The 23,705-nt window shown below is 36.4% G+C and overlaps 1 protein-coding gene across 1 annotated transcript in view; it reads left to right on the top strand.

Moving 5' to 3' along the window:
- Window positions 1-23,705, top strand: part of ARFGEF1 (ARF guanine nucleotide exchange factor 1) — an 87,529-nt gene that overhangs the window by 4,861 nt on the left and 58,963 nt on the right. The window contains exon 2 of the mRNA XM_082303196.1: window positions 21,533-21,563. Coding sequence (XP_082159322.1) covers window positions 21,533-21,563 — 31 coding nt within the window. The remainder of the gene's footprint in view (window positions 1-21,532; window positions 21,564-23,705) is intronic.

Genomic DNA, 23,705 nt, shown 5'->3' with positions numbered 1-23,705 from the left:
GCTGTTCTTGTTAGGCTGCCTTCTATTTTTCATGAAAACTGGTTGTCCTTTTTTGGAAACTGAAGGTCAGAATTTTTGGAGTCTTTTCTATGCTGAATACAAAGAGACTGGTATTGCAATATTGTCTGTTGTCTTCATGAGCTATAGGCATTTATTTTCACAACATACAAGTCACTATTGTCCATAAAAATTTATTTTCTAGTTGTAATTGTTCTTCTGAAACACTTACTTTTAAGCAAAGAGTATAAATGGAGATTTCATGCTAGTAAAAACCAAGATGTATATTTAAAAAAAAAAAACCAAACTGAAAATTGCAGTTGCCCTTCCCTGCTTTTGCTTGCTTTACTGAGCTTGGGCTCTAACTAGCAGGCTTTCGGTGTGGTTAAGATCTCATCTGCTTTTGCGAAGATTAAAAACCTGGCTTGGTAACAGTTAGGTTTGGTTGGCCCCATAAACTGTTTTCTAGGTTGCCTTCAGCATTTGATATGTAAGGTGCTATTTATGTAGAATTTATGGGGCTCATTTAAGGAAAGTTGTGTGTGTTGAGATACTTTATTGTTTCAAATGTAATCATATCTTGGCTGTGCAGAATGGCAGTGCTGATGAGATTTAATCTCTTTTGAGAAAGGGGATGTTTGGCAGGGTATATGTAAAAACACTTCAAGAAAACAGGGTGGATCGTATCTGGGTCAGAAAAATGTGTATGGAGAATGAGTATCAAATACTTGGCTTTTGTCTTGGAAGTTAAAAATGGTATTTCTTTTAGATGATTTTGACTTTATCCTGAAATATGTGTTCAATTAATACCTTTAACGTTTTGAAAGTTTGAACATTGATTTTCACTGTCTTTTAAAATTTAATCTTGAAGGACTTCAAATATCTTTATGACACAGGACAGCTTTTAAATACCTCTGTTCTGCTGCATATTTTAGAGCCTTAATTAGAATTTTGAAGCTTAAAACGAGAAGTTATTGCCTTGTGACCAGAATATACCTATTTCTTGTAAGAACTATCTTTACTGTCTTGTGGGGTTTTGGTCTAGTTATTTTTTTTTCCTATACCCTTTTCCAGTGTTTTGCTGCTGTAACTGTCATTTTTTCCTTTTGTTCTTGGTTCTTGTCTCCATTTAACCACTGTGTCATTCATTCAGGATGACAACCGTGTCCATTCTTATGCATATTCTTCATATACAAATGAAAAAAATTAACTGTTGACAGCAGTTGTACATTCCAGACTTTTTCTAGAATCCTTCAGAGAGCAATTGGTATTGAGATAGTCTTTTGATTATGTGTTCTAAATATGTTAACTTCCACAGTTGTCAGGAAGGATTTTGGTGTTTATGGGTGTTTATAGAGAGGGAAGCATCAACCATTGGTGTTCTAGTCAGTCTCTCCTGTTCTTGGCAAACATCCTAGCTGAAATCATGGACTTACAAAGATGAGTAAAGCTTATCTTTTGGGGGAGCACCTAGCTGTCAGTTTGGGGGTTGTATTGGTGTTGATATTTTGATCAGGTTGCTGATTAGTTTGTGCTTTAAATGAACATGGCCAGGAGCCTGGGAAGCAAGACCTGCAAACTTGTACAACTCTCATTCTATTCTGCAGCAGCCAGTGGTAGATCAGTGACTCGAATAGGCAGGGGAAAAGAGTTTTGTGTTTTCTGCACCCAGCTGGAAAGCCTTCCTGTGTGATGTATAAATTGGTGGTTTGCAGGGAGAAGATACCCTGGTCTGTGAAAGACAGCTACTGTCAGTGGAGCATTGTAGGCCAAAGGGACTTGAGAAACAGCTCTGCAGATTTTGAGGAAGGAGAGGAGGTATCATGGAAATACAGCTGAGTAAGAAGTTTGGTAATTTTTATCTGTAAATGAGGCAGACCTTTACTCTGTGTGTTTAAAAGCCAAAAATAATGTGGAGTAGCTGTGCTAGTCAGATGCATACAGACCAAGGAGGATTCTGTGCATAGTTGACAGTTAGCCTGTAGTTCTTTTCCATAAATAAGTAGTAGAAGAAACTATAGGTTATACCTAGGCAAAACAGGCCTTTAAGAAAAATCACATACAGGAGGTCTCCAAACAGCCAGGGAAAACATAATGTGCTTCTGTGGGATTTTATAGAAAGAGAATATTGTACAAGGATAATTGAACAAATGGTAGCTGGTGTTTCTATGAAAAGCGCTTAATGTGCTTTTTTAACCTAAAATGAAGAAGAAAACACAAAACTCCAAATCTACCAGACAGCACCACCACCCCCACCCCCAGCATATATAATTTATAGATACCGTAATGGAATGCAGGGGAGTGTTAAAAAAAAAAAAAATCTGTTTTGAGGGATAAGGTAGATGATACTTGTTATACGATGCTTTCCATTTTCAGTATAAATGTAGAGACACTAAAAATAGGTCTGTCAAGACCCAAGAGTTTGAAATACCTGGCACCGTTCCCTTAGTGATTTCTAATCAATGTTGGGACACTGAGAAAATTCCAAAGGGCTGGAAGACATCTGCTACTGTGCCAGCATTGTTACAAGGATGGATAGGATGACCTAGGTAATTGCTGGTGTATTGGGTTAATGTTGATCCCGGGCAAAGTAGTGGCGTGACTGTCAAGTGAGAACAAAATTGGCAATCAGCAAGGATTTGAGAAAGATTGAAAAATAATTTTTTAAAAAGGGAGGTCCTCTACCAGTTTTAAGGTTTGGGATAGATTATAAGGCATCTTTCTGCATCTTAGTCTTCTGTAACTCTTATGTTCTTCAGTTCCTAATTTTACGTGATTAGAATTAAAAATTGCCAAACTCAGAGAAAAAGGGTTAATAACATTTCATTTGAATTGATAAATATTAACAAATTTTGGTGTGAGGGGTTTTTTTGTGATTTTTGATTGGTTGATTTTTTTTTTTTTTCCTACCCCATTTTTCATGTTCCTTCTTTCCAGTCTACCCTTGGTCTTAGCTTTTGGGTATTATTCTTGGTGTTGGAGATTTTGCTTGGGTTTCTTCCGGGATTTCTGAATTTGGTGGTGCTTGCTGGTTTTTTTTTAATTTGAGGTTTTAAATGTGTTAGTAGATGATGAGATTTCAGTTGGGAAGCAGGAATTTTTGTAAAAGTCTTGAAGTCTTGAGGAGGCTGAGCTCTTGTTGCGGTGCTGTGGTCAAGAACAGCTTAAAAGCTTGGGTAGAGAATGAGGAGGTTGTACAGACTCTGTACCTTACACAACTTAGAGCTGTTCTGTCATGCATAGATGGGGGTTTTGTCTTTAATCCAGGCTTTTTATTTTAGAATTGTAACACTTTAATAGCATAACTAGATTTTTCCAAAGTCAAGGGTGTCTTTTAGTAAGAAATCTAGGGCATGAATGCTTTGGACTTTTTTTTCTTTTTTTTTTATTATTATTACTTTAGTTCAGAAGATTTGATTATTTTTTTCCTGTCCCCCTATTTCTGGTACTCTACCATGTATACTCATGTGGTACGAGATTGTGTGGTTATTGATGTTGCACTATTTATTACTTGTTTTCATTCAAATGGTTTATGTCTGCTGTCCAGTGCTCTCTAGGGTTTTTTTCATTTCATGTATTTCTTATGTAAGAAAAATTATATTTTAAAGATAATTGAAGTTACATGCCCTTGTGATAAATGGGCTTATTCAAGCTCTCTTGTTTGTCTACTCAAATACAGAGGGAGATAAATTTCAAAAAAATGATCCATTAATAATACGAATTCTGCACGTACTGCCCTTAGCACTTCCTGTTCTAATAATCTCAACAGGTTTTGTAATGTTATTCCTACTTTTCAGTTAAAAATAAAAGTGTTATTAGGTTTGTAAATATTTCATGTGAAGAGATTTTAGCCAGTGCTGGATCCAGGAGTGTTTTACTCCTTTTTTTTTTTTTTTTTTTTTTCACTTGAAGTCACTTGAAGTGACTCCCAGGTGTCAATTTGCATTGCAGTTGGTTTGAATGACCATCGTGCTTCGACATTGCAGTGTGCAGTTTTGCAGTTAGAGAGAAATGAGGGAGGAGATATTTTTAGACTTTGAAGTTGAGATTAAAATACTGAGGTTTACTGAAGATATTAGATAGCATTTTATACTACAGTCTAAGCTGTCCAGTGGAATAGTATGAGGTAGACTTCCAAAGTTTCAAATCTGTAAATTAAAAATAAGTAGTGTGCCACTGGTATGATTTCTTTGGTAGCTCCCATCATATTTTAGTTTTCAAACTGTGCTACAAAATTGGCACAGATATACTTGCACAGAGCAGTGTACTTTTAATGCAGGTTGTAAGCATAAACTAATGGGAATGCCCTTCCAAGTGAAGATACTTTTTGCACAGGTATGGTTCTGTTGTGTGTAAAACTAACACACTGCTGCATGCCTGGGAAGTGACCTTGCAGCTATTAACAGTGTGTATAAAGATCTGGGTGGTACTGTTACCTGAACTGAGAGTGCAGCAGCCAACACAAAGTCACAGAGTTCTTTCTGCAGCTCAGGTAAGCTGGAAAGGCAGAGTCTTAACTTGGCTTGCTTAATTTGGCTGATGGACTGTGATGTTTTGCAAGAATGCCGTCCTGGCTCTTCTGTGGAGTGCAGGAAAGTGAATAGGAATGAATTAACCTTTGTTTTCATTATTCTGAAATGTAAACAGACCTTTACAACCTTAAGTAAGATTGCTAGAATAGAACAGCTGCATTTGCATGGGAGTTTGAAAGCTGGATTAAAACTGTCTGAGAAGTGTGCTTAAAATTTTCTTTACCTGCATCAAAATGAGACACTTGGATATTCTCCACTTGTGATTTAAGACATGAAACCTGATGTTGTGTGATTATGCATATAAATAGATCTTAAATGCCTAGAAATTTTGCTGTAAAGAGAAATAGTTTCCTTCTTTAAAATTGTACCTAACACTGTGGGATATATAGTCTGTGGTGGTTACCAATGTTTGGAGAAGCCTCAGGTTTGTATCTTAGCTCCTTTTCTCTTCCTCTCTGCACCTAAGTTTGACCTCCATCCATGAGTCTTGCTCAGAACAAAATCTATGTTCAAATTATTAACAGCCTTTTAGCAGTAATTACTTATATTTTCTACTTCACTGATCTTGTGTGTCTCCTACGTGTTCTTTAGGAGCATTTTAGGACATACAGTTAAATAAACTATAAATTTAATTGTGTTGTTAAATAAAAAGAACTTGTGTAATCAATGCAAGTACATTTTATCATAATACTGCATTATGAACTTTTGATCCAGTGCATCCAGTAAATACGTAACTGAGTGCCTGAAATTCTTCACAGCTTGATAAGCAGCGGTAAAAGAAGCACTTTCTTGTAGCATGGTTGGCAACATGAATAGGGTTAATAATACTGTGTAGTGGTGTTCTTTTTAAGTAGCCTTCAACTTGCCTTCTTAGGGGCATCTGAGAAAAGGAAGAACAGTTGTCATAAGAGTAAATGTCTTAATTTATGCGGTCTGAACTTTTAAAGAAAATTATTGGATGTAAATAAAAGAACATAGAAAATTAAGATTTCATCATACTAATAATTAATGCATATGTGCTGTACTGAAGGCAGTCACACTGGATCTTTCAATAATACTCATATTCTTACTTCTTGTGTTCTTTCAAATATCTTAGTCTGACCTTCCTATAACAGCGCTTCATGGAGAAATCAGGAGTTCAGCAACAGTGATCACCTTGAATGCTTCATTTGAAAGAGCTCACATCGGGACTTCTGATTTAAAGTTCGAGCTTTCAAGTTGAAATTTTTGGGGGTGAAAATTGCAAACTTGATATGGTTGTAACCTTTTTGGGGGGCATACCACAGACATAAAAATAAACTTAAGTCCATACTTTATTGTTACCCTTTTATGTTTCCTCTATCAAATACAACTTTGAGTAGTGACTTTCTTAGACAATCATTAAATTGTAGTCTTCTGGCCATCGTCTTGTAGCTGGAAAAGATAATGGTTTCCTTATAATTCAGACCTACAGTAGGAATGAATTGGCTTATTGCTCTTTTAATTGATGGTTACCAGAAGTATAATTCATGTATAGACTTACATGTGACCTTTAAAGTTTTAGTGTCTGAAATGAATAAGAGTCTTACAGTGTCATGTGTTTTGTTGCTTTTGAAGTTACTGTAGTGAGCAGGCTGCTTAATGGGTGTATGTTGGGGGTTTGTTTTGAGGGGTTTTTGTTGCAATTTCTCCAGGTATCATGGACTTAAGGTTATCTTCTATTTAAGTCTAAAATAAAGTTTAGTAATCGTCAGCTTTTAAATTACCATTTAAATACCCATTTCCAAAGGAAAAAATAATTGCACTCGAATATCTACAGCAAGGTTAAAAATGAAATGCAGATTTTCCCAATATTACAAAGGGATCTTTTAATTTGATTCTTAAAACTTGACACTGCACAAGACCTTAGTGTCCTTGGTTGTATCTTGTTTTTTACAAATCACAATTCTGGTCATTCGACAGAATAGAAATGGACCTCATACACATTGAAAATGTTATAGCAAATGATTGTGCATGTTGTCACGAGGATAATTTAAAAGCCTGAAGGTTCCCTTTTTGCAGGATGTAGAAAGGGTTGCTACCTATAGTTTGATCAGCTTTAACTCTGGATTTTACTAAAAAATATTCTCGCAGTCAGAATAAATACTTTGAGATTAAGATGTTCACATGACTGGCTTAAAATAATCATTTTATTCCAGGTTTTTTTTTATTCCATGAATCTATTCTGTGTGTATATTACAATGATTTAAGATGTTGTATACTTGTGTTTATGGAGGGCACAGCAGAGGTGTAATTACTTTTAGTACCTTGAGTAATCTGTGAAACTTGCATATGATAGTATTTTGTGGTAGCTGACTATTCCTTAAAAAAGTATGGAATAAGGATGTATCATCACTGCTTTGGATGTGTGCTTACTCCTGAAAAGAAAATTTAAAAGAAAAAGGAATGTTTGAAGGGTCGTGTTACATGACAGAGTCTACTGAAGAGGTGGGCTGTGTGAAGAGGGGACGCGTAGCTTTTGTTCGTACTGCCAGATGATCCAGAAACAAGACTGAGAAACATAATGAGAGTCTTGTTCTGCAGCAGCAGCCTGTCTTTGCCAGAATAAATACAGAGCATTAGTAAAACATTTATTTCAGTCTTCATTTGTCACCAACTGAGCAAATGTCAAATAGAGCATAGTAGAAAATAACAGAAGTCTCAATAAATAGTTTCATCAGTAGGTAACTCGGTCAAAAAGGAATGTATGCTTGCTTACATATGAATGCCAGACATCTTTAAAAATAGTCAGCTGAGAAAGTATCAGTTGTTTTAAAATGAGCATCCTGTCTTAGGCCAGGAATGAGAAGGGATAATTTGTGGAAAATTCTTCATTCCATAGCATTAATTATAAAGGTATGAATGTGTAATTTGCTTGACATAGAGCTTAGTCATGGTAGGTAGATCATTCAACTGCATTGACAGGTAACATTCAATTAAGATGTATTGAGCAGCTCTTGTGTCCTTGAGCAGTACCTAGGAATTGGTTTAAGATGTAGCAGTTGAAGAGCTCCTTTGTAAGAGTGAGCAATCTCATAATTGTATGCTCAAACATAGTCTCAAATTCAGCTTCATAGCAGTCATGAAAAAAACTCACTGAAGACCTTGGGTTTTTGTTTCAAAAAAGAGTAACACAAGATCGAGGGATCAAAAAGGGGCGCAAAATGCTTAGAGCTGATTGTTTGTCGGGTGTTTTGTTAACAGAGGATATCAACTATCAATAAAAGCTTGTCAAAGCTTTGTGATAAAGCCAGTGTGAGCAAATAGTAAAGAAAACACACCCATATCCATATGGCTTGTAAGTGATAATGGTCACAAAAGTATTTGGGGAATACACAGATATTGAAGAGGATGAAAATACATTATTTACCTTTTTGCTGTTTATTTTGCTTTTTTTGCTGAGGAAGTTTTCTACAGAGGAATTAAAGTTAATGACTTGGGGAAAAAAAAGCCAATTTGAAGTTTAAACTAAAGATCCTATTAACTTGCTAGGAGCTTTTAAAGGGCCTCAAATCTGAAATTGCTGGACTGTTTAATAGAGCATGTAAGATTTTAATTTTATTAATTGCTAATAAAGGAATGCAAGGTACTAAATGTGACTAGAGACAGTGGTTTGTTGTTTTTTTTTAAAAAGTGCCAAGGGTGTGAGGGTTGAAGAAATGTTCAGAACTTCAGCCTGGCAAGTCTGAACTGTAGCAAGGAATAAAGCTAGTGGAGAACAGAATGGATGCGTGCGCTGTGGTGAGGAAGAATCAGTGTGGACTTTTCTGAGGGGAAATTTACCATCCCAAATCTGCAGGGCATAGTCATTGAGTGTATAGGTAAGTGTAAATAATCAATCCAGTTTTACAGTGAACCTCAACCAGGTTGCTCACCCAAGGTTCCTGAAGGTACCGAGCTCTCAAGGATTACATGTTCTGTTTTCCCTACAAAGAGGCATTTCAGTTCTTTAGAGGTTTGTGGTATTTTGGGGTGACAAAGGTTAATTAAGGAAAATACTTAACAAGTGAAGAGTAAAAACAACCTGCCAGAGGCAGCAGTTGTGCTGTGCTGACCCACTCCTTGATCAAAGGGCGCTGGTTGGGTGCTGCTAAATGCAAACTGACCTATATGATTGGAGGAGGAGACTGGTTGAAATTGTGGGTGCACAAATACGGTCACTAAATAATACTTATATCTGTCAGGAGGGCGCATGACATTTGAATTGCTGAGAATGATTCCATCAAAATATTGATTCCTTTGTCAAAAAGACAAATATGAAAAACATTAGAGAAAACAAAATGAAGCTGTTAGGCTGCTTTATAAAGATACCACATGTTCCACGTGCAGTTTTGCTCTCTGCTGCCTTCTTGATGCAGAAGTCAACAAGGATGATTGAAAGTGTGGAATGTCTTCCAGAGGTGATCAAGCAGACTGTGCTTCTTGTTCCCTGGAGAGGAAAAAAAATGAGAGATGGAAGTAAAGGAAGTTTGTAAAATTGTAAGTGGCATAGACACGAACAGAGAATAATTGATTGTAATTTCTTGTAATGCAGATACAGAGATCCTGTAAAGAACCCATCTTATTTAAGTAAAGCAAAAAGTTCTTTCCTGCAGCTTGTAATTACATTCATCCCAAAAGTTAAAATGGTTTGAAAAGTGATTAAGCGAAAATTTAACAAGGGTTGTCAAACCTGTAGGAACAGTCTCTGTACAGGAAGAGCATAAGCCACAGATGGCTAAATAGTGGTAGGAGGGAACTATTGCAGCATTCCTGCCCTGCTTTTGTAATCTGCATTTACTTGAGCATATGCTGTTGGCCATTCCTGGAAGCAAAATGAAGACTGGATATAAAGGGTTTAAGAAAAACTTGCTATTCTTGTGTCTTTCTGTCCAATGTGGTCACATATTTTTAGATTTAATTTCTGGGTTTGTTCCCCAGTTCTCAAAGCTCTCACAAACCTTATTTAAAAATATGGGATAGGGTTGCTGTGTTTGCATCTTTGGACACTGATCTGCTTATGTATTTCATGAAACATTCATTGTCCATCAAACTTTATTAGATGCCTTCATTCCTCTTGTTTGAAATTTATTTTTCTACTGTGTCTGCGCTTCATAGTGAAATAGCTTTTGAGCTGGGTAGTACAAAAGTTCAAAACTATATTCTTTTTTTTAATTTATGTATAAAAATGCATGGTTAGCTGCAAAGAAAAAAAATTTCTTCTTAATTAAATGGACTAGAACTACTGCATATAAATCCGTGTCTTGACATGAAATTATTGAAAATACTGCTGTTCTGGGAATGGCATCATGAACTGAAGATACACTAATTCTAGAATTAAATTTTGCATGTAGGTGTAAAAAGCTGTGTTGTATCTGAAGTAGGAAGAACAGAATGCTTGTGTAACACAAGGAGAGCTTGACTGTTGCAAAATACACTGTAGCTTGATTTTTCCAGGTTATGTTTGGTTAGGCCTTAAAATTTTGATTCATAAAGAACCCACGTACGTAAGTGAAAATAGCTTTTGTTTCCTTTGAGTTTTTGTGATAGTTTATGTCACTGCAACACTTCATGTATACGACTGTAATACTCTTATTAAAATATGACAGTATTGGTGCTGAGGAGAAATTGAGAAACTGGCTTTGTGACTTAAATTCATGTTATATGCTACTTCTGTTACATTGTTCATGCTGTCATGAGAGGAGGGTACACTCCTGAAACAGGACGCAGTTAAAGAGTAAGATGCCTAAGATTAGGGGCCTTGATATTTATCTGATCTCCTGTGTTCCGTAACTATTGTTCAGCTCTCCGCTGGCTTTGGAGAATGCTTGGGCAAATTCTGAAGCAGACATCCTGGTCCATCTTCACAGCTTCCTCTGCTGATGATTGCAGTGACAACTTGCATTTACAAGGTGTCAGGCAGAGGGCATGCATGAAAACATGCAGGGAGAAACAGCATATATATCAAACTGAATCGTAGCTGGAATGCAGCATTTTGTGTTTCTAAATGTATGTTCTATTGAACGTTTGGGATACTTTTTCAGTTGTAAATGCAAACAATTAAAATGGTAATTACATTTTAAGAGTTAGTGAGATACTTAAGAGACTTGTTTCTGTTAAGCCTTCTGTTTGTTGCATTGCTTGACTTCGAGTGTGCAGAAATTTGTCTGTTACAGGGATGGATGGATATGGTGGAAGAATTCAGCAGCTGGCATTGCAGAGGGGTGAGAGAATTTCATACTGTCAAGTCTTTGATTTGATTTTTTTAGAGTCAGACTCATGTTTGCTCTGAACTTAAAGGTCAGACTTAAAGATGATCTTCAGAGAAAAGCTCATTGTATCCCTTCAGATGAGATACAAATCACAGGATTTTGTTCTGGATATATTTCATTTCAGATAAGCTTTTTCAGGCAGGTGGAAACAAATTGATTAAAAATGCTTTCCCTATTTCAAATGTAATCTTGTGTCTGCAAAATTTATTTCCACTTTTGACATATATATGTATATATATAATTTTTTTTTCATTTATTACTATTATTTTTTGACAAAAACCCACATTTTCCAAGCAGAGGAATGTGTTTGAGTTTCTGATTTTTAAGAATGAGGGAAGCTAAGCTGTTCAGTTAAAGGAGCAGAAAGAAGGGAAGCCAGACTTGATATGAAAAGTCACAACATGCATTACCACAAGATTGTTTTCTTCGTAAGACATGATACTACATTTCATATCTAATGGCTTTCACCAGAAATGTTACACATAATCAGTTACGTTGCTTTAAGTTTGCAGAAGAACTGAGGCTGCTTTTGACTTTTCCAATTTTCAGAGGGCAACATATCAAGCTGCTGTGGCAAATCAAGAATTATTGATGATTCACATGCTTTAGAAATAGGCAAACATGCTTCACAATTTTAAACAGCAGAGCTCCTGGTCTCCTTGTGGCTTGGAGGAAGCATAAGCCCGCCATGCCTTGAGAGTGTCTGCAGCACGGCTCTTGCATGCAGTGCAAGCTACAGTTCTGCTGACTGGAACAAATAATCAAGTAAAGTAATGAATGTTTGAGAAAATTGATAGGAGGACTGAATGTACTGAGTCTCTCTGCAGGATACACCGTTGAGAATTTCTGTCTCCTGATTTTTCACTCTGTTTTCTCTTTGTTGAGTATGCTGACAAACTAATGTGTGCCATCAGTTGACTCAGGTAAACAAGAGTTGGGTTGAGTCCCCTGATCTTGCATGAACTATTCTAGAGAGAATGGTGGAGTTACATATTAATACAGACCATTAAATTCTATCATCCTTTGAGGCTTAACCTTGCCCTCCTCCCTTAAACTTGAAACTTAATTCGATCAGTAGATTCACAGCTCCTTTTAGAGGGCTTAAAAGTGTGCAGGAATTCACACAGAGTGCTTTGTAATGTTGGGTTGCAGTGACAGAGGTGATATAAATAAAGTCTTACTTCCGACAAGAATTCTGCTGATTATAATCACTATGTTAGGAAATGTATAATTGGTGGTCAGTTTCTTTTACCTTGTTACGTGCTACTTAGATGGCAGTTATGGTTCTTTGCAAGAATATTTGAAAAATCAGTTCCTGAAGCAAAGAAGCTGCTTTTTATGGTTTGTTTAGGTTTTGTTTTGTCTGCTCGTTTCCAAAGACTTGCAATGCTTTTCTTAGTCCATCATGTGCTATTTTCATGAGAGACATTGGTAAGAGACTTTTTGTATACTGCTCTGTATACTGTTGTACTTGGTGAAATGGCTTTTACTTTAAAACTGTAGCGTACCCTTTGATCAAACTCTTGTAGGAGGTCTGTCTCATTTTGGTGTTTCTCTGCAGTATTTCATCCTCTCATATTCTTTACTAAAGAAATAAATTACCTACCTCTATGCACATTTTCATGTTTCCATGTTGAATTTCATTTTCTGTTCTGTTATTCCAATCTGTTTAACTTAACAACCCATATTCCCCAGCAGTAGCAGTAATCCTGGGTAAAGCATTTGTTTTCTTCCCCATCCTACCCTTTACCACACGGTAAAACCAGGTGTAGGAGCTCATCAAATTGTGGACTTTTTTTAAAAAAAAGTCTGTTAAAAACTAAGTAAAAAATGTCAACATTTATGTTCTTAATCCAGTTTTAATTTGTTACTTTTTAACTAGTAAAGTCCCTCTGCAATTTTATAGCAGGTGTGCAAGACAGTTGTACTGGCTTAATACAGATAGATGATGTAGCCAGGAGGAAAGGGATGTTAAGTAGCAACTGATATTTTGCTGTTCAACATATTGAACAGCATTGTAAATTCTTTTTGCTGAATAGTCTTTCTTTGTTCTGAGTCGTAGTTGACTCACTTGTGTGCATAGCACACATGTGCTACCTTCTTTCTTTAAGCAGCAAAAAATACAAAAAAGTGGTAAAAATACCTGAGTGAAGTTAGTTTATGCTGTTTTCAAAATGTGCTACCGATTTGAATAGCTGTTGCTGTGTTGCTGGGGTTGTAGCCTATAGAATCAGAATTTACACAACTCACAAATGTTTTAATACATGACATGAGAGAGAAGAGTCAGAAAAACTCTACACATTGTGAATATGAAGAAGAATATACAGCTGCAGGCTTCCGTCCCCCACTTATGTGATAAAGAAACATTATTGTCCTGTCAAAACTTCATTACCCAAATAGCAGTAATGATGAGACATAGAGTGCAAACTTCATAGGGGTTTGCAGTATATTTGTTACAGTTCGTTTTTTGGTGTACACTGCCATGGGCAATTGTGTTCCAGCTTTTCCTTCCCGAAACATGTGATGCACATGAGGTATGGCAACTCAGGGTCATGCAGGTCTACAGTGAGTTGAAATAGCTCTCTGACCCAATGAAAACTAAAATTGTCAGGCTGTTTAAACACAGTGCCTGGATAGCTATTGTGTAAGGAGTTTGCAAATACACACAAACAGACAGTGGAATAGGAGGAACCACTTTTTTTTTGGTGGTCGCCCTCAGATAGACTGGATTAAAGCACATTGGAAAACTGTCTCTGTAGGCAAGATCCTTTTTACAGTCTGGTTAGGTCACTGTGTATTTGGTAAGCAACCAAACTGCTTTTATGTTAATGGACCTTTTCAGCGACATGTGCCACCAATTCTGAGCATGAAACTGATTCAGAGGCTGTGAGAAGAGGTGCCAAAAGGCTGGCACAAGGTATTTGAAAGGTATGCCGTGCTTGATTAAACTAAATACACATGGCTATCCTCTTGTAATTGTTTAAATATGTAAATAAAAAGTCTATTTCCGCTCTTTGATACTGATTTAAGAAAAGACACAAATTTGGGTGTGGCTCGAGTTCGATGTAGATTTAATAAAGGATGAGGACCCATATAGTAATGAGGGGAAGCAGAGGGATTTACTGCTGTAGGAAATGAGCTTTTCAGCCACATGTTAGAAAATAAATGCTACTAAGAATGACTGCAGTTAGTTATCCTTGGTAATGTGTGACCTGTAAGTGTGTCACCACTCCTCAAGTAGTGAAGCAACTTGACAGTAGTCTCAACTTGTTTTAGCAAATAGAAGGATTATTACAGGAAATCTAGTTATAAAGCCCCACCGGATTGAATTATTCTGAATTAATTTTCAACAGAATGAGGCCACTAGAGTAGTTTCTGCTTTTGTATAGATTGGCCGGTGATTCTGTATTTTAAAATGTCATATCTAATAAACTGAAGGAGTTTGACTGAATCGAGACAGGTTGTACATTCAGGTTTCTAAATTTACACCAGAGTTGCATATTCCTGAATGGTGTATTGTGAGCAGGTCTAGGGAGAACCTGTAGTTCTGTATTAGTGTCTAAAAATGGCTAAAAAGAAGACCGAGAATAAAGGAGAAGACAGCTTGAAAGATTAAAAAACCAATAAGGACCATAAGACATAATGACTTTTGAAGTGCAGGTATAAAAGTAGAGAAACACTTTGACAGGATTTGCTGCAAATCTGTAGCATAGCAGAAAATATGGCATGGGAGGTAACAACAGATACTATTCCTTTCCTGTATTAGCACTCTTCAGAGGAATTAGTGTCATCTAAAGTTGAAGCACCTTACCAAAGTCTGTATTTGTGACTTTTGAGTTTTTACTTTGTGTGTATGTACATGTAAATATTTCTCTACATGATTGAAAGGTTACTACTCCATGTTTTTCCAAAATAATGAGATGACTTAGCATTTCACTTGATTAGAGGGTTTCAGGATTTTGTAGAGTACAAGAAGGATTTACACAGAATTTCATCAAGAGTTATTAGACTCAAAATATAACGGCTGTTTGTTTGGAATGCTGCTGCTTAAATAGTGATTAATCTGCTTGCTTGGTTACTCCTTCGATACCTGCAAACATGAAGTTGGAACAGTATAATATGTTGGAATGGAAAGCAAGTGAAAGTGTTCAGATATACTCCTGAGGTTCTTTTATTTGTCTGTACAAGAATTATTTCTTATTATATAAATGCTAAATGAAAACCACAGCAGTGATTTTCTTAAATCTGTACAGAACTTTGCTATTTCCTGTCCCTGTGCCATACCTGTGTGAGCTATAATTTTACAGACAGAGGAGACTAGGTATAATGAAAAGTTAATTAACCCCAGCAAGAACCAGCAGTTGTACAGATGTGTAAATAAACTATAACCAAAGGCCTGTCTGGCTAAAGTCTGGACTCAGGAGAGGGAAGAACTTCTGAGAGAGAAGAAACACTTGTGATATTTTACAATAGGGACACAGGAAAAATTCACACTTTGATGCTGTATTGTGCTTGCACTTGCATCTGCATATCTTCCAATCCCATTTTTCTTTAGGTTAGCTTCCTGGATTGAAACAGAACAAAAACTGCACCCTAAAGGCCCAGTGCCGCTGTCAGCCTCTTGGACTCCCACAAATAGGCTTTTTTTGTCCATCTTCTAGACACTGTGTTGAAGAGGGTTTGAGGGAAGGGAGGAGAGATTTCAGTGCATCATGGAAGGTACGATGGAAAAAGCTGTTTACAGGATTTAGAGGAAGACATAGTGGTGTCATATGTATCTTGGGAATTCCATTTAAGATACAATTTCAGCTTTCATAATGAGTGGTTTTTCTGCAGGCTACCCAAAATACTGGTCATTTCAGTACTATCTTCCTATCATGAATTTGCATACACTGTTACCAGTTTTAGGCAGGTCAACCTGATTTGATAATCTAGGGGAATAGATTCATACAGTGTTATATTAAACTGTTTAATTATTCTGTGCTGATTTGAGATCCCAGTGAGGCTTTTTATAAAGCTTTCATTTTTTGTCTGTTAGGTATTGCATACACTGATACCCATTGACATTGCAGATAAATGTATTAAAAGTTACTGAAGTTAATTACACTTCTAACTTAATAGTTAATTTAACTGCTACAGTTAAAAAAGAAATAGGAGAGGAAAATACCATAATCTGAGTTTGACAGTTCTTCATACCTCCTCAGCGCAAGGAAACATACTGAAACTGGAGTAGTTCATAGTTCAGATGCAGTGAGACCAAGGTTCTGTGGGAGCAAGAAGAGTGGTTCAGCTGGAAGCATCAAGAAAATCTCTCTGTTTTCTGGACACTTGTCTCTTGGCAAATCTTAAGCTTTGTGGAAGATCTGTAAGTGGTTTAGATGTTAGGGACAATGTCTGGGTAAAAGCAAGTCCTAAATTTGCAGCATGTATTTTTACATAAACTTACTGGTTTTTCATGGATGTATTAAATTAGCAGAAATTGCCCACAGAGAGCTTCTCTGGACCATAATTTTTTTAGTGCAGTGGAGCTTGAAGTAAAAACTGCTGTGTGTTTCTCCGGTTCCATTATTTGGACTCCTTAGACATAGTTATTTTAGTTTTTTATGAAGTCTGTTAGTGGCTTGTGGGTGTCAGTACTTCCTTACTTTAGCTGAATAGACAAGACTTTTTGCCACTGCTTGAAGCTAACAGATATCAAGAAAATAAGTAAGTTTCAGATATTTTCTAAGAAATATATTCTAATAACCCAGTTAGGGGAAAAATGTACTCAGCATGATCTGTTTGGAATTTCATCTCATTGAGGGAGAAATTGGTTTTTTTGTTCCTGTTCCAAATTTATGTGGCTTTACTACTGTAAGTTCAAACTTGGTACTTTTTAAAAATTAAACTGTTACCGTATGTGTAATAATCTTGCTACATAGTTGGGAGTGTAGTTACTTAAAGTTATCTTCAAATAAATATGGAATTTCTAGTTTTATATTACAGAGTTTTTGTATACCTTGACATGGAGAAGGACATTGTCAGTATTGTTAAAGAGGGACAATTCGGGGTCTTTTAATCATTTAGTTGCCACAATATTTTGTATGATACTGGAGACAGTCACTAGAATACTTGGATGGAAGAATGCAAGCAAAGTAAATTCAAGCAAGGCTTTAATGTTTTAATTGGATTTCACCTTTTTTTAAATATAGATGGCGCTTTAAATTCATTTTCACTGCGTGTTCCTTGGATCTTATCCACCTGCTTTGACTTGAAAGAATTGAATGCAAATTGCTTCCTTCTCATGGTAATCTTCTATGGTGTAAGTCATGTGAACTCCAAATATTGACTCATTTCCTTGAAGTATTGCAGCCTGTGCTGCTTTGGATGGTTCTACATTCTGATTAGCCAGGATGGTTACAGTTTTTTAAAATGCCCCTGCTTACTGCCTTGAATTCATTATATATTTAATAAACGTTTATTTTAATGCTTACAGTGAATATTAGCCTTTAGATGTGCAGATCCTTGTGGAATTGAGAATTATGTATGTGCTTTTCTGGCAGGTAACATCAGTTGTTTAGAATACAGTATAATGGGAATGCAATATGTACTTGTTCTTGAATACAATTCTGATGCAAGAATGGAAAAACAGAATGAGAGATGTATTAAATACTTTTAGGTGTGTGGGGTTTACCTAGCATAATATTTTTTAATGAACTTGTAAAGTATTTTTCCACTTTATGGTAAATAGTTTGCATTTTCCCCAATAGCAAGTTCCATAAGAATTCTTTCTCCAGTAATCTAATGTACAGTTTGATGTTGATATCATAGAACTTAGCTCTCTGTAGTGTTCCTAAAGGTAACAATTTAATTATTCCTTACCTGATGAGAATGTAATCCTTGATTTCTGCCAAAGTATAACTCTAGAATATTTATACTTCACTTAGTATGACAGCATATTTAGGTAATCAGAAGGAAATAATACCTAAAGATACCCGCTTGAAATTTAGGTTATTAGAGATGCCCTTCAATGCAGTTAAGGTTTAAATCATACTTTGAATTGGAAACAGAAGGGTAAACAATGAATTAGTCTTAAGTTGGAGTTTTGTTCAGTGTTATAATCCAGTATTGCCCACAACACCTGCCTGACCTACTTGGCCATTTTGATGTTGCTTTTTGGTGGTACTCACTGTCATTACAGAGAGATTTGTTGATTTTATAGTTGTAAATGAGATTAGCTGGTTATAAGGTGTCAAAGGAAGAAGGAGAAAACTGGAAACTAGCTTGGTTTTTAATAAAAACTACGAGCAGTCTGAAGTTCAAATGACATGTTAAAGGAGTGAATTAAAGCTGGAGAGGTGAGAATGAAATTATGGATGCCTGTTGTGATGGTTTATCTCTGGCCAGCAACTAAGCCCTACACAGCCTCTCACTGGCTTGTATCAAAGAGAGAAGTGAAAAGGTAAAAGTGCAAAAACTTTGGGTTGAGATAAAGATAGGTTAATTTAAAAAAAAAGAAAAAAGAAAAGAGGGAGAAATGACAATGAAAATCAAACCCAAGAAACATGTGTGATGCAAAAAAAAAAGCAGGAGCTCACCAGCAGGTGACCAATTATCAGCCAGTCCCCAAGCAGCAGCAGGCAAGCTGCACACACACCTCATGCCCCAGTTTTTTATTTCTGAGTGTGACACCCTGTGGAATGGAATATCCCTGTGGTCTGTAGGGGTTGGCTATTGTGGGTCTGTCCTCTCCCAAGTCTTTGGGTATCCCCAACCTGCTCGCTGGTGAGGTGGAGTGAGAAACTGAAAAAGGCCTTGACTCTCTGTAAGCGCTGCTCAGCAATAACTAAAACATTCCTGAATTATCAACAGTGTTTCCAGCACAAATCCAAAACACAGCACCATATACAACCTACTGTGAAGAAAATTAGCTCTAACCCAGCCAAAACCAACAACAAAGGTCTTAGACATTTTCAGTGATTTCTTTGAAATTACAATGGCCTGTAGAAGTGTAGATGAAATGGAAAATGATGTTGAAACTCATGTACGTGACTCATTTTACCTGCTTGGTGAAAAAGTTGATGCATACCATTGGAAAACTGGAAAATAATTTATCTCTGTGATCATCTCTAGCTTCTGTGTGCAAAAGCTTCATGTATTTCCATTAATTCTGTGATAGAGATGTATAAAGAGATCTTCTGGAGCTGTGTGTCAATGGGAGATTCAGAGGGGTTTTATTTTGTCATTTCTGCTGCACTTTTAAATAATTGCAGTTAGTTCCGTTTTAGCACATGGGATTTTTTCTCTGCCATAGAATAATCGGAACTATTTTTTGTAGTAATCTGTGTTTACATCACAGATAATACACAGGAAGCTGTTGTCCTTCCCTACAGTTTTCATCCCTTGTTTCAGCATCTTACATCGTCTTTATTTCTTCCCTTCCAGAATGAATGGTGATTCTGAGATGATAAGCTTTTCCAGCTCTTAGATCCTCTCTGTTGCAGTTTCAGTTGTGTGTTTGGAGAGAGGGAGAGCAAAATAAGGAATGTTTTCAAGCCTGGCTTAATCATTCTTTTCTAGCTAATTTTTAGTTCTGCAGGGATTACTTTTTCCCATTTAAAAGAATGCATTGGTTGGTGTTCTGGTTCATTGTCTTTAACAGATTATTTATCTAGCATGAGAATTGTTAGTTACCTTTATTATGATCTGGTTTTCTGCTGATAATGCTTCTTGAATTTTTGTGTGCTTCCTACTGGATGTGGTTGATACATGACCGTGAAATTGTACTGTGATTAACTTGTGTTCTGGCTTGGAGAGCAGAGGGAGGAATCAGACAGTGAAAGAAATTAGGTTTCCTCTGTTCTCAAGGGTAAAAGTAAGGTTCAAGTCTGCTGGTTTACCTCATTCATACTAATAGTGTCATATCATCCTTCTCTGCAATTACAAATATTTTAGTCTTGTAAAAATAATTTACATCGGCCACTGTAAGAACCTTTCTTTTTATCTAACAAAGGTTATAAAATCAGTAGTTTCACGTTAATAGACTGAGGCAATGCTGCTTGAAATGGTAGTAACATTTCATTAGATTGAGACTTCTATAAGTTTTTTACTTCTGGTCAGTTTTGTTGGAAAATTTAAACTCAGAAGCAGTTCAGTTTTATCTTTTGGTTGATAATGTTGTCTGATGGGCAGACTTCAGAGTATCTCAGGGAGCAGAGTTCCTGGGTGTGAATGCTAAAGTGAGAGGTAAAATAATGGAAGGTATGAAGATGCTGGAAGGGAGGAAGAGAGTTTCTTCTCCTTTCTGTTGGTCAGGAGTTTGTCTTCAAGCAGGTAAAAGGATTGAATGTCATAATCTGGGAGGAAGTTATATTTTACTGAAACATTGCTGACTGTGAGTTTTATTGTTACTTACTGAGGAATGCATAGTGTCTGGAATATGGAATTATTTTCGTGTTTTCTCTAGTCCTGGGTAGCAGCTCAGATTTGATCAGCTTCTGGAGTAGCTGTTCCTGGGATGAACTGCTGAACCTAACCTCTGGGGCTTACTGGGGGTAAATATGAACATCAGTCTTACCAGAAATAAGATGTAGATTTTAAGTTGATGTGCATTCCATATGTTTAGTTTTCTTGATGTTGGGAAAGTCAGTTAGTAAATGTATTTGTTGCTAGTGATCTGTGATAAAATACCAAGCATGAGAAGCTGTGTTAGGTAAGTGAATCAGTATGACCATGTGAAATGATAATTGAAGGGTAGGATGCAGACAAAGTGTGTTTTTCCTATGTGGGAGCTTAGTTAGAAATATTAAGTTGGTGTGGTTTTTGTCAGAATCAGTCCATGCCACTAGTTTAAGGCTTATATACAAAAAGCAAAGTAAAGTGTTTGGTTTAGTTGATTATGGTTTTGCATGTTTGAGCAGGACTTGATACTGGAATAGATCTCCTGAGAGGATTTCTTAAAAACACACACACACAAATATATATTCATTCATGATCCTGTACAGTTTATTTCAAGTTATGTATTGCTTCAGCACTGGAAAACCTAGGCTTTATGAAATTTCTCATGATTTAAGCATGCAAAATGACTAGAGAATAGACAAGACTAGTCTTGAATCAAAGATGCTTCCTAAAATAAGTTCCAGTAATTTAAAATTATTTTGAAAATGTATTGTTAAAAATTTGCTTGAAATAGTATGAAATAGAGGCGCCTACAGACTTTTATCCTCTCCCTTAGTCATTACTGTGGTATCTAACACTGTTTAAAACCAAGGGTGATAATTGGTCATTAAGATTTCATATAAGAACTAGCAGTGATGGATTGTTTGGTTATGTTTGTGTATAATCTGTGTTTATCAAGTAGTATATACCTTATATACTTTATGGGTAAATTGATAGTTCTAATAATGCTTGTGTTTTCCGTATTATTAACATATACGTCAACTGTGAAAAGAGCTGGCCAGTGTCTTCATTGAAGCATTCCAGGGATGTGATGTTTAGCTGGCATGACTGGATGCAAATCTCAGCATCCAGTTTTGAATACAGATTTGCGAAGTACTTACGATACAGTTTGCAATCAATGCAGGTGGAAAGTAGAGGTACTTAGGAAACTGTAAGCATGTATTTTCTGTTTTCTAATAATCCTGGTTTCAAATGTTTGCCTAAATAGTTTTGTTTTCCAGTAGTTTTCTGTGATTTAATTTAATCTATGTTCTTATGATACCATTTCTATAACTATGCCTTTGTTTCGTTTTACAGAGGAAATAAAGGCTGAAACAGAAAAGCAAAGGTATGTGATAGTTCATTGTATTAAGTGATAGTGCTTTTAACATCTTAAAATGTGTACCATACTTATTCTGCACGGGGAGTATGGGCTTACTTGGAAAAACATTTTCAACATATTTTGGGTAGTTGGTGGTATCTGGAAATGTACAGGTAGTGTTCCTTTATGTGGCTGGCTGTTCTGGTGCAAGGCATGGGGCTTGGGAGAAGCAGCAGAAGGTAGCTTAGAGGGAGCAGGGTGGTACTGTCTGGCCAGGCCGCATAGGAAATGGGGATCAAAGTTGGAAAATATCTTTGTCGATGGCACAGAAATTTCTTTCAGTGTATCGGTGGAAGAGCCTTGAAGTAGATTCAGAGAAGGGGGAAGATTGCCGCTAAGACTTGAAGTGAGTGATCAGTGGGAGGAGACTGGGGTGAGGAAGTGGGAATGAGCAGAGAAAAGTAATGTAACTGGAAAAGATAGTGTCTGGAAAGGACCTTGCTAGGGAATAGGTGTAGATTTGTGAAGCAGTTCCTCTGCATGTGAAGGTAAAACCAAAAATGGACATTCAGCAGTCCTTTGCTGCCAACAAACTTTTAAGTATTGCTAAGCTGTGGAATCTCATACTGGTATTTCATTACATGGTCCACAGGATTGTCTTCTTCATGCAGTGTACATTGCTAACTCTGAGTCAGGGCCGTGTGGTGAGGACTGCTCACACCACTTATTGAAAGAATTGGATCAGTGGGTGAAACTGAGGATGAAAATGTTCTTAGGCAGATGGGTACTGCTTGGGGATCTCTGTTCTGCCCTGTAACTGGATTTTGGGTTTGGGCAAATCATTTAAACCACAGCTGTCAGAGTTGGATGTTAATGATTTCTCCTTCATCTCCTGCATATTTGAGCAGAAATCTACAATTTTGGTTTGGAAAATAGAATCACTTCTAGCTGGAATAAAGTCAGCGGGAACTTTGTTTCAGAAGATGTAAAGGAAAACTTAGTATCAAATATGCTGAAAAATTTAGTCTTCCATCTTATCGAATTGGGCACCTAAAACTTAGTGGGTGCATCTGATTGAGACTGTGATTTGCTTTCCACCAGCAAAATAAAGTCAAGACAATGAGCTCATAGTAAGATTGTAAAAATAAATTGAATATTTATGTAGTGCTTAGAAAATGTTGCATCCAGCACTACAAGATTGTCTCAGAAAATAATAATGTGAATTTATAATAGGTTTTTCTTAGAGTGGTATAAATAAAGCAGAAGTCCACATTGTGAAGCATGATAAGAAAAAATGCTTTACATTAAATATTCAGTGAGAGATATTTGTTCTGGGCACTGAATATGGAAAAGTAATATCCGGTCCTGTAGTTAAATACCATGCTAAAACTAATGAGACCACAGAATTAAAATCATTTCTACAAATATGGTTGAGCCATTTCTGAACTTCAGGTGCATAATTTCTGCCCTATTAATGTCTGAAGTTGTGATTTCTTGGAGGGTAGAATGTGTATGTCTTATCTTCCTATATGCATTTTTTAAATAGATTTTGATTTCTTCAGTGCTGTCTTTATTTTGACAATACCATTTTGCTGCTGTGAAGGCTTTGCTGGACTTGGAAACCCTTAATGGACTTCTCTATTCTTACTGTAGAGTCAAATTTTTTAGGTGCAGTAGAATGTACTGTTTTTCTAGGCCCTAGAATAGAGAAACTTCTTAGTCTATTACATTATTTTCAGGTTCTTACTTCTGTAATTGAGATTCAAATACCCTAATAAGGGATTTCTAATGATGAGTCTTTAAATTTTTTCAGTCCCTATTCAAGGTAACTGATCTCAGTTAACCTGGAATGGACTGAAGAACAGATCCACATTTCCACTTTCTAGAAATTTTGCATGGACAACAGCTCCTTTTGTTCTGCTATTTGTTTTTTAAACAGAACTGGTATTTGGTAGTGGGGTGGAGGGGAAGGGAATAGAAAAGGACGAGCTGATTTATGTAACCATTACACAGCAAATGCTGCCAAAATAATTTTCCAAATCCATTGTTTGATACATACCTTAACCTTTCTCTATGGCTAATGCATAAATATCAGCATATTTCATAATTCCCATGCTTTGTAGATGCCTTGGTGGAAGAAGGTTTTGGGGATAATTTCTGGGTTTCAAA

This window comes from Coloeus monedula (genome assembly GCF_965178545.1).
Source record: "Coloeus monedula genome assembly, chromosome: 1".
NCBI lineage: Eukaryota > Metazoa > Chordata > Aves > Passeriformes > Corvidae > Coloeus > Coloeus monedula.
Note: the sequence above shows the minus strand (reverse complement) of the source record. Positions and strands in the feature narration are given on the sequence as shown.